The sequence below is a fragment of the Mya arenaria genome, chromosome 11 (genome assembly GCF_026914265.1).
Source record: "Mya arenaria isolate MELC-2E11 chromosome 11, ASM2691426v1".
Lineage (NCBI taxonomy): Eukaryota > Metazoa > Mollusca > Bivalvia > Myida > Myidae > Mya > Mya arenaria.
In genome coordinates, this window is record NC_069132.1 from 61,673,843 (window position 1) to 61,686,419 (window position 12,577).

The 12,577-nt window shown below is 32.9% G+C and overlaps 1 protein-coding gene across 1 annotated transcript in view; it reads left to right on the forward strand.

The window, feature by feature from the left end:
* LOC128209890 (girdin-like) overlaps window positions 1-12,057 on the forward strand; it is a 36,754-nt gene extending 24,697 nt beyond the window's left edge. The window contains exon 10 of the mRNA XM_052914148.1: window positions 8,761-12,057. Within this exon, the coding sequence (XP_052770108.1) occupies window positions 8,761-8,893 (133 nt within the window). The 3' untranslated portion in view covers window positions 8,894-12,057. The remainder of the gene's footprint in view (window positions 1-8,760) is intronic.
* The last annotated feature ends 520 nt before the right edge of the window (window positions 12,058-12,577 follow it).

The following is a 12,577-nucleotide window of genomic DNA, read 5'->3' on the forward strand; positions in this document are numbered from 1 at the left end:
AATTCTTGAACGTTTTTGTTTCAAAACTATTTGACTGTTTAATTAAAATACCCGATTCATCGCCAATCGTTATTTTACCGAAGAAGCATGGTGAAGTAGGCAATGTAGTTCTACAAAAATTCGGCGATCAAAAGTATTGATATCATATTGCTCATAACAGGCATAGTTAAGATGTGTTTAACACTTATTGATGTAGTCTCTTTTAATAAATGTAGTACTGAATGACTACTCATCAACTATTAACTATTAAACATGAAAAGTGTGTGTAGGTAAATTTGCGGATGATAACAAACTAACGTTATAAATGGACGTTTTACATCTTTACTCATACAAAAGAATGCCCAAATGATCTAGAACATTAACGTTTAATCAACATGTTTTGGTGTTTATAGTATAATAACAACCATATAAACGATTCACGGAACACAACATCGCCGTCCATACGACTGAGTATTTATGTTGTCCTCGTATAAAATTAGGTCCATATTCGTAACGTAACATTCAGTATGTAATCTTAGTCTAATCATTAACTGTCTTTCCTGCACTACTAATCTTGACGTGTTTTCAACCCGTTTATACGTATTAACGAGATACGAATCAGTGAGAAAAGCATACCCATTCCATCAACTTTTCTTTTTTTGTATTTGATATAGTGTTTCAATCAGTGAACTAACAGTTGCATCATATATTATCCAAAGGCACACGTTAAGCTCGGCAGTGGTGTCGCCATACGATTGACACCATAGATTCTAGAGTGTTTGCAGTCAAATCATAAATATGTAGACATTAGTTTGAACTGAAATTGGAAATCATAAACAGTTATACAAATAGTGTAACCTTAATAGCAGTTGCTTCTCAGTGATATTTCTAGTAAGATACAATGCGAAATAATGAAATAATTAATGTATCTTCTGCGTTAATGGCGTATTTTTTCGTTCTCCGCGGGAGGTCTTTAAATTGGTCAAATTGTACGTTAACGCTGGTTCGTCATTTTATAGACAGTCGGGTGGTTCGCCTGACTGTAGAATATTTCAGTCCTCCACTTCGTAGTCGTTGATTTAATCGCACAGGTTTCAGTATATTTAAAGAACTGGTGACAGTAAAACAGTAAGATACATAGAGTAGAATATGTCCTGAACGACACAGATACTGAAAAGTGTTATATGTCACACCTTATGACTTCATAATTTTTCATGATCTATAAGAAGCAGTGCATTTGCTATTACTGTGAATCATTATTTAAGTTTATTTAAATATTTTTTTTGTTCTTTCGTTTCTTTTATCTTCTAGTTCTCATTGCATTGAACAGCCCTATCAGAATTAATTAAATTATTCAAAGTTTTAAAAACAAAATCACAGGGTTACTTTCTAGGATCAAGTGCAGGATCTGATAATACAGAATGTATTCAAACATTGAAAGAGTTTTTTTTTTAAATAAGACCTGTTGATAAAAAATATCACTTTCAATTATAAAATCATAATATGAAACTTTAAAATTGCTCATGCTAAATAATAAGATTGAGTGCAATGGTGGGATACGTTGCTCAACAATATTTCGACCTCAAAAATGAAATATGTTCTAAATGTACTGAATATTGGTCAGCATTAAGTGCTAAGCTTCCTTTAATCATTTATGCGAAATAAAATACCTTTACGATGAAGTTTAGTGCAAACACCAACTATCTTATAAGGCACCGTAATTTTATTAGTTTCATCGTAAAACACGACATAAAATATTTAAATTTCATCGAAAAAAACATGTAGATTGCTATATATATGCACTGAAACAAGCATAATTTATTTTGATTTTGATATTTGCACACAAAATAAAGATAAATTTAAAATATCAGAATAACTCGCATTTTTAACATTCATTTTGTTCGATTTTAAACGTACCCTTATTGTCTTCAACGTCATAATAAGTGTTGAACGTCGAAGTTATTGTTTATAATGAACATATTCAATAACGTTAAACGTCTATATAATGACTAATGATATTAATAATAATGATGATAATAATAATTATAATATTTACTAAACAATACAAATGCGCTCGTTAATTGTACAGCGATTTGCAGAATTTTGACAAAAATGTACATATTCATTTCAAAACACTACTTTATTCTGTTCATGCGAAGCAGTTTAACAACCTGAATTAATATTTAACTCAGAAAAATAAGATGATAAAGCCGCGATTGTTTTTGCCGATTAACTAATCTGTTTTTTAGCACTACAGATAGTCAATCGCAACCGGAACGGTGGAACGATAGACCTTATCTAACTCCTGGCAACGTTTCATTGTGATATGTCCTGGTGATAGACAGTGGGCATCGTACACCTGAAAGGAAATCATAATCATCATCATCATCATCATCATCATCATCATCATCATCATCATCACCAACACCACCACCACCACCACCACCACCACCACCACCACCACCACCAACAACAACAACAACAACAACAACATCATCATCATCATCATCATCATCATCATCATCATCATCATCATCATCATCATCATCACACCACCACCACCACCACCACCACCACCACCACCACCATCACCACCACCACCACCAGCATCATCATCATTTTCATCATCACCATCATCATCATCATCATCATCATCATCATCATCATCATCATCATCACCACCACCACCAACAACAACAACAATAACAACAACATCATCATCATCATCATAATCAGCAGCAGCATTAGAAATAAACACAACTGATCCCTTATTAGGGAAGTGTCAATTCTCAATTTTCGAACGTATTTGTTTCAAAACATTTCCTTCCGTACACAACATAAGACGAAAACAAGTGTTCGAACATTACTTCAATGGTATAGTATGTATACATTCAATATATTTTCAATGGTGCAGAATGTAAAATAAGGATTCCGATACATGCAATATAGTTCTTTGGTAGAATACAGCGTTTAGAAGTCTTGATAACATATTGCTCATTACGGGAATAAAATTAATACGATTTGGTTCATACCAAAAATATATTTGTTACGGCTCTTATAAAAATGACGGACTGAATAATTTCTTATGTAATATTCAGTATTAGGCATAGATATATAATGTCGATAATTATGCGTATAATGACAAACTAACGTAATAAATAGACCTGTTATATAATTATGAATACAATATTCATACAATATGATTATTTTTATCGAAAAACATATCGCAAATGATCTTGTAGATGAATGCAATGTTTTTTTCAACATGTTTTGTTTATAATGGAATCTATAGTATACAAAATCAATGTACGAGGATCACGGAGCACGACTTCACCGTCCATTAGGTTTAAAATTAATGTAGACTTCGTTTAAAATGAAGACCATATTCGTAACGTAACATTCAGTGTGTAACGTCAGTAAAAGAATCATTTCCTGATGTTCCCGCAACACCAATTATAACGTGTTTTCCACCCATTTCATAGTAATGACGCGAAATGAATCAGTGAGAGAGTCAAACCCATTTCATAGTAATGACGCGAAACGAATCAGTGAGAGAGGCAAACCCATTTCATAGTAATGACGCGAAACGAATCAGTGAGAGAGGCAAACCCATTTCATAGTAATGACGCGAAACGAATCAGTGAGGGAGGCAAACCCATTTCATAGTAATGGCGCGAAACGAATCAGTGAGGGAGGCAAACCCATCTCATAGTAATTACGCGAAACGAATCAGTGAGGGAGGCAAACCCATTTCATAGTAATTACGCGAAACGAATCAGTGAGAGAGGCAAACCCATTTCACAGTAATGACGCGAAACGAATCAGTGAGAGAAGCAAACCCATTTCATAGTAATGACGCGAAACGAATCAGTGAGAGAAGCAAACCCATTTCATCAATTGATTTTATTTTTGTAATTAATTTATTGTTTCAGTCAGTCAACTCCTATAATTAAAAGGCGCACTGTAAGCTCGGAAGTGCTGACGTCATATAACTGACGCCATAGATTCTTAAGTGTGTTTGTCAAGTTCTAAATATAAAGACATGAGCTTTAAATGAAATTTGAAATTCTTATATAATCATACAAAAATTGTTTCTTTAGTAGCAGTTGGTAATATACAATGCGTTATAATAGAATATTGCGTAAATGACGAATTTTGCATGCGCCGTGGGAGATCTTAAATCCCAGTTTAATTGCAAAAACCGTTGGTCAAATTTTACAACTCTGATTCCGATTAACCCTGACAGAATTAATTTAATTATTTAAAATTTAAAAACAAACTCACAGGGTTACTTTCTACAATCAAGTACAGAATCTGATAATATTACATATTTTTTAAGAAAGAAGACCTGTTGATAAAGATATCACTTTCAATTCTATACTCATTATATGAAACTTTAAATATGTGTTTTGTTTCATGCGAAATATTAAGATTGAGTTAAATGCATTTTTTATCGTAAGTTTTAATATCAAAACCGTAGATATTATGAGCACAAAAATCTGTACACATACTCACATAAAGATTCTTAACTTGTGTTAGAAGTCCATTCATCACATAGCGTTTAAGTTATGCCCTCTGATATAGTGAACACAAACGGACGAGTGTTAAACATCCCATTATGGTAGTCTTGTTAAATGTTTATATTGCATGTATACCGTCCGTATGTTTACGACTTATATCATGTGTGTTTAATGATCAACTGGATATGTTTTTTAAAATAGCAGAAATTGTGGCATTGCATCTTTTTAAAATATAACATTTGAATTATGGGCCGTCTTCACGCAAGATATTCAAAGAGTGAAAAAGTATAATACAAATACAATACGGTCAAGTCACCATATTATTAAGAAAGCTCTATTAATTAAAACGGAGGCGAATAATTTCATATTTAACATACATTATGTGTAAAGAAAATGCGGATTAACATACTTAATGTTATGCCTCTCGATGAAAGACGGAGTGTTATCATTGAAAAAAAATGCAAAATTAGGATTCAAAATATCAACTTTTAAAACTTCTATAAAATTACATTTTAGGTACTTGCTCTTTAACAAAACTAATTACGTCAGCTTCGAACCACAAAATATTGCAAAACCAATTTAAGATTTACAATAGGTTGCATAAGTTTAAATAAAGATACATTTGGAAATAAACAACTTACCGTTTATTAGAAAAATGGTAACTATGTTTTTGTGAGAATTTCATTTGTGATGTATGAATAGTTAATCATAATTTCGAATTTCATATTCCACTGCACGTGCACATGACTGGGCGGCAACTACCTCAAAGCTCTCGCCGATTTTTCGCTCCCTGTTCTTGAGTGTCTTCTTATTAACAAGGGGAAGGTTCATGTAGTCAAGAATATTATTCATTTCTTGTTCCCCAACGCCAGCGTTGATCATGGCTGAAAGAATTGAAGCATTTCAAACAATATATACAAGCTATTTGACGTCATTTAGGTAGTTTTTAGGGGTAAAATTCATTGAGATTATAGTAATATTGATGCATACTGAAAACTGCAGCAAACTATTGCTTAGCTTTACTTTTGTTATTTTCGAAAGAACCATTTACCTGCAGCTAACTTTGTAGTTACAGCAAAGCATCGAGTTCCGGTTTTGTGATCACAAGCCTTGTGTCGTTTTCCAGTCGGCACTGTGTTGTCAGCCAGACATGACATGCATTCTTTATGAAGAATACTCCCGAGAACGTATTTTGTTTCTGAAGTTATGTTAGTAAACAACAACTGTTCCGCGCACTTGCAGCATTTTTTTTTTCAATTCGTCTATTAAAATCTTTTACTCAACAACTCGTCTTCAATCCAGAAGGTCACGCTTGCATTTCTTACGAATCTATACCAGCTTCTGCATCCGTTTCTTGATGTTTTCTTTGGTAAACTTTCCATTTTTTTCCAAATATTCATGTCGTCTGCTTCGTTCTTCTGCATTTGTATTTTTATGACGCTGTTTCCGGTTTTATTAAGCACGTGCACGGTTTCGACAAAACGCGAACTTGCTAACTCAGATTGCACGTATCGGACTCTTGATCAGAGGGTCCCGGGTTTGATCCCCACTCGGAGCATCGTTTGATGATAGTTCTGGTTATCATCCAGGAATGTTAAATGGTTATGATTTCATGTATATGACATATCTTTATAAAGTTATATATCATGTTTATGTATAGATGATCATCGCAAATTTTAATAAATCTTACCTTTACCAATACGCATGTACGTGAATATGCATAATCGTCATCGTTCATGCAACCGATAAATTTATCAAACATGAATGCAAATCTATCAAAAACACATTTTGTTATAGAAAATCATATTTCCGTTGCATTTGCTTAATGTTGTTTTGACTTTTTTTCTTAGTTATTGGACGACATTACGGTTTCTTTGCATTCCGTTTTCAAAATATCACAATTTAACGCCAGCATTACGACTACGTACATCAAAACAACGTTGACGTCAGTAACGTTTAAAACAAACGTTTCTGAACCCATTGTTTAAAATTGGTTGCTTAATTAGCCCGACAACACATATAGGTTATTACATAACACGAAAGGCTAAATATCAGGCTACAAAATGTTAGAAAAAAATATAGGAAATGCCAGGCATCTAGTGAAGTTTTTTTCATTACAGGCCAGTCGTTGAACGTAAATTAACGTGCACAATTATGTAATGACACGCAGCTTATCTTCTGCACATGAACTAATAGAAACATTTGTTGAAAATATATATTGTAATAGTTATATAACTGTAGTAAGGCATCTTTACAGCAGTTTTCATAACTTTATAATGACAAACGGCAGTTGAGTGACGCCAAATCAAAATTGTAAAAAAGGGGTATGGTGTTAGATAGCGTCTTTTTGCACTAACCGACGCCGCCGATATAAGTCATTTGAGCAAAAATGAGAAAAACATGCCTGACACATCATTCTGGCCAATTGTCAAAGAAGTTGAAATATATTTAATTTTGAACGTCAATTTTGACGGAGCAACGTATCCCATCACCTTAAGTTACGCCGCCTGATACAGTAAACACAAACGGACGAGCGTTGAGCACCCCATTATGATACTCTTGTTAAATAATTATATTGCTTGTATACCGTCCGTATGTTTTATGACTTATACCATGTACACTTAATGATAAGATGCATATGTTTTTAAACCAGCAGATTTTTTTCATCTATTGAAACAAAATAGCATTTAAACAATGGGTTGTCTTCACGCAAACTATTCATGGAGTGAAATATAAAAATACAAATGCAGTACAGTTAAGTCACCGTATTGTACCGTAGAGCTCTATTAATTCAGACGGTGGCGAAAATTTTCATATTTAACATACCTCACGTGTGAAAATAAATGCGGATGAAACTACTTTATGTTATGCCTTTCGATGCAATACGAAGTTATATCAGTGAAACAAATAAGGATCGAAACTATCAACTTTCAAGACTTCTTTACAGTTACAGTGTAGGTACTTCCTCTTGATCAACACTAATCACGTCAACTTTGAAACACAAAATGTTGTCAAAACAATTAAAGATTGCATGAGGTTGCATAAGTTTAAATAAATATATATTTGGCAATAAACAACTTACCGTTTATTAGAAAAATGGTAATAATGTTTTTCATGAACCTTAAAGCTGAATGTGCGAACATTTGCTTTCATTAAAACCCGACGAAAACAACAGCTCGAATATAAATAGAATGTTATATCAATGTTATCAAATATCTTTTTAAATACGATCTTTCAAATGTTGACTCAATAAATGGCCATATAGTAATTTGGTTATGTACCAATGCCCTGTTTAATTTGAAACTGCTTTCGTTATTATTCGATGCATAAAAGAAAGTTCAATAATTAATGTTCATGAAATGTTTGCACAAATAAAAACTATTCAATAATAAAATATAAACAATCGGCTAACTTTTCCCTAACGCTACGCCATCAGCTATAATTTTGCGTTAAGCGCGTTAAGTACGTCCGTTGGGTAGCGGCGGGGAAAAAAACTTTTTATAAGGGGTACTTAAAAAAAGTAAATACTAAATAAACTCCGAAAAGAAACTATTTTTATTTTATTGAAACATTTTTTTTTTTAATTTCGGCCTTGATCAAAGAAATACTATAGTTTTACTCGTGGATTCGCCACTCGTAAAGATATGTTTTTCCATGAAGCTCATGAAATAAATTACGATCTTATACTGAATTGAACAAATATCCTGTATGTCACTGTCACAGTTGCCGTGAAATTTAACATTGTTGAACACTGCAGCACTGAATTCAAGAAATTTAAAAAAATAAATAAACTGCAATGCAGCTCTTTTGTTTAAATGCCTCAAATAATTTCCCCAGTACTCAAGCTAAACAAGTTACTGATTAATACTGTTTAATTAAACTTTTTAATTGCACACTATAATTGAAATGTATTCGTATATATAATGTAGAATGTAGACAGATTTAAAGAGGTCAGGAACAACTATATGTGTACAGAAGAACCAGTTTGCATCTTTTTGTATTTATACGTTGCATTTGAAACAAAATTCAAATTATCATATAATACGTTGTAAGTATGAGTAACATGTATTTGTATATTATTAACGTTACTATCCGACTCATGTGACTCGCGAGTCCTTCCTATATGAGAGTGACCTCAGATGTTACCTATAAATAAAACAGTGTCTGTATAGATATAGTTTACCGTGAATCTTTCAAAGTTGCGGATCACCTTCGCATTACGTTGAATACATTTATATATGTAGTTACATTCTATTTTTAGTGGGAGTATAAGATCGATATACCGTAGATACACAAATACATTGAAAGCGGAGCTGTCAGCCAAAGGTATCACAGAGGCGAATATAGACCAGACGGAGGAGCTATACGAGACCTTGACTGTTGATGGTCGGTAACTTGCATTAGTGTTGTGTTGTCGAAACACCCACTCCAAATGATAATGTCATATATTAAAGACAATACATGTGGGTATTGTATATATAATGTTTGTAACATGGCATGCCAATCTGGAATCTTTCTCCCTACCATCGAGTTCGTTTTAATGACTTTTTTTAACTTAGTTTGAAATGATCGTATATTAATGGTTAAACTGAAATCTTCGTAACGACATTGGGTTGTTTCAATGCAAACCATGAATTATTTTGTCCAGTTTACTTAGGATAGTTTTATTATCTTGAAATCATTATAAATATTAATTACTTTATCGAAATGGAAACCTTTATGGAACATAATCATGTGTATTATAAAAATTATATAATATTCTAGATATTGAATAAATTCAATATATATGTATAATTGTGCTTTTGCAATTTGCATGTAAATTATTTCTTTATAAAGTGTATGAAAAATATTAGATCTGGATACATTTTTTGTCATTGATAATTTTGTATAAAAAGCTTTATCGTTATAATTCAAAGTCGCAATATTGATGTAGTAGCTTGGTTTACAAATAATTTTGCAGTTTTCATGTGCTATTCATTGTCATGATCGGTATTGTGCATATACTTTTGTTTTAATTTGGTAAATGTAGTTCATCAAATACGGTTTGTAATTTCAGGACTACGCTTTCTCGTTAGCGAATTTGTAGACATGGTCAAAACAAAGGCTAACGTAGAACATTTACTATCGTCAGTCTGTTGTCCGTGGTCGTCTGTTATGAATATCATTTTTCTCAAAGATTTCCTGTTAAAATAATTAAGCGTGTTGTAAAGGATATTTTAATGAGTTACTCAGACTTGGAACAGAACATGTTGTTGTTACCGAGCTTACAAATTACTACGTTTGATGATTGTTTTATTTGTCGGTACTACACGCTAAGAGTTTAAATTTTCCATACGGAGATCAATAGAAGCAATATTTTGGAGTATTTTATTGGATAAAGTAGAACATGCATTAACTGTGCGTACAATGTTAATCATATTATATCAGCAATTCTTGATGACATTTTGTTCATACAATATTTTTTCAGAAATACCTATAATTAACAAAATGTGGAAAACTGATAGCGCATATCTGTACATTTCACAAAAATGCCTTTCCGGTTTTCACGAATTCGTTTTTAAGTTGTCCACTAATCATTTATTCCCATTGTAGTATGTGTACCACAATACATTATGTAAATAAACAATCTCTTCCCCATGATTTGTAATATGTTTGGTTGTTATTGTGTTGTTTTTGATTGTTTTGTTCGCTAATAGTTGTTATTTGAAAAAGCCTTATATAATCGTATGCATTTAAAACGAAATAGTTGTACATGCGCTATGTGCGCGTTTATTGTAATATTTTCATTTTAATATTTATTGATGCTCACAATCATGACTAACAATACTATGGTATTTACCCGTGTAGAAGATTTGAATAAACACAACATCACAGGCATGTGTACAATTTCATGTTTACATATATATCTTAGTGTAAAGGCATGGAACTTAAGCATCTGTATTATGGTCGGTGAGAGCAAGGGGTAACTTTGCGTTTAAGCCAAATTTTATATGCTCGACCAGAAAGATCTCAAATGTCTTCTATTAGTTTGCTAAATTAAAAGTAGTACTCTTGTGCAGAAGGTTGTGGTTCTATGCCCGACCGAGTCATCCAAAAGCATTTAACGTTTTTCGCCCCCTTAACTCCATTAACACGCGCTTGACAAAACATGATATTATTGGGATACATGTTGTTGTTTTTTGTGTGTGTGAGGCTCTGCGTGCATACAAACGCTTTAAAGCATAGTGAGCTCGTCTTTAACTAACAATTTCAATTCGGTTACCCCAACATAAATAATAAATGTTTTTGTTTTTGTGTGTAAATCTTTTAATACATGTATGGTGAAACTGTGTTGTATGTACGGTTTTTGTACATCATGTGGTGTATTTTGGGCCTATTTGTTTAACCTTTGGGCCTATGCGTTTAACCTTAGGGCCTATGCGTTTAAACGTTAAGACAGTTGTTGCTTAATTGTTTGATAACCTTGCTTGACCCTACAGTTCTCATTGTTTTATTACAATTATACCCAAAGGCAGTTTGTGTTTGGTGCAACCTGCGGTAGTAATACAGGCAAAAGTGTAGAATGGTAGGGTTTCAACTGACCTAATAGCGTTATTAAAACGAGCATAAACAGAGCGATTTATTGAACGATGTGTTATCTATGTTTCGAAAATGTATGTATTATTAAATGCAATGGAGTTATAAACAGGTTTGACACTTTTTAACTACGACTACAAAGGAGAGTTCTCTACGTCATAATTACTTATACATTAGGGTGGTTTAATGTTAAATTCATTTTACCTTTATACGTTACATCTTTCTTAAATTTATATGATTGTGCTACAATAAACGAATACGTTAGACAGTACATAATAGTATATTATTGCAAGGTAAATGTAAATGAAACGGGACTAGTTATGGTATTCAGAACGTTCTGCTTTGCAGTTTAATATGATAGGAATTCAGAAGAAAAACTTAGGTTCATACAATTATTTTTGACAAGTAAGCCATTGAATACGATCTGATATTGAATGGTTCACTAGTCAATTAGTGTTGTTTTGTGTGTGACCATTTTATTTAGTATATACAAATTCATTTTAGCTCGATTGTGACGAAAACTAAGCTTATAGAATCACTCTCGTGTCCGTTTCCTGGGCAGAAACCAGTACTGTGTCCTTTTTGAGGGGCAATGAGAAAGTACCCCTGATGGGGATCGAACCCACAACCTCTTGGGTGATAGGAGGACACCTATACCACTAGACCACTCTCACCTGACCATTTTATTTGTTATCAGGATTAAGAGAAATTCGAGCTAATGCGATGCTTTGTTGATGCCTGTGACCGATGACTGTCCATTTATATGTCATATACTATCTTATTTATGCATGTACAATTGTGTTGTTCAAGCCGTATAGTATAATGATATGGTATTCAATGTATTGTAGCTGTTTTACAAGATTATTCCTGAATTTAGCCATTGGCATACTTTGTTTGCAAACATTTATGTGAATTATGCCTTGTATTACACAATATCATGTCTGTATTGTAAGTTAACATAATAATCGGAAAATAAATTCGTACATACTGAATACTTGACCGTAATTGTCTCAATTTACAACTGATTGTCATAAAGATGTATCCCATGTCGTACTTGATTGATCTGTTATTGGCTGTTTGACAAGTCTGCACCGTGTTTTAATTTACACCTTTACACGCTATAACAACCGTCAATGTGCGTCTGTCGTATGGCGTCCAATATAGGAGTTCTAGGTTTTAAATCCCGATAAAAAAACGGATTATAATATCGTCAGTATAAAGCAGTATAAGTTGCACTCATCTTTCTGTAGATGCCAACTTGTAAGTCGTATAAAGTACTTTTGAGGAATCGAGCAGTGCATGGAATTATACATATCATTCATGTTTACAATTTGACCGAGATTAGGCCGAATATTGTTATATCTAGTGCCCTGACCATGTTGTTATGCACAAGATATAGTTGAAGCCAGCTGGACAACAAGTTATAGATAAGTGCGAAAGAAATGAACGTATTTGATTTCAAGAATGTTCAATTTAACTAAGACGATAAAGTTACAGTACAT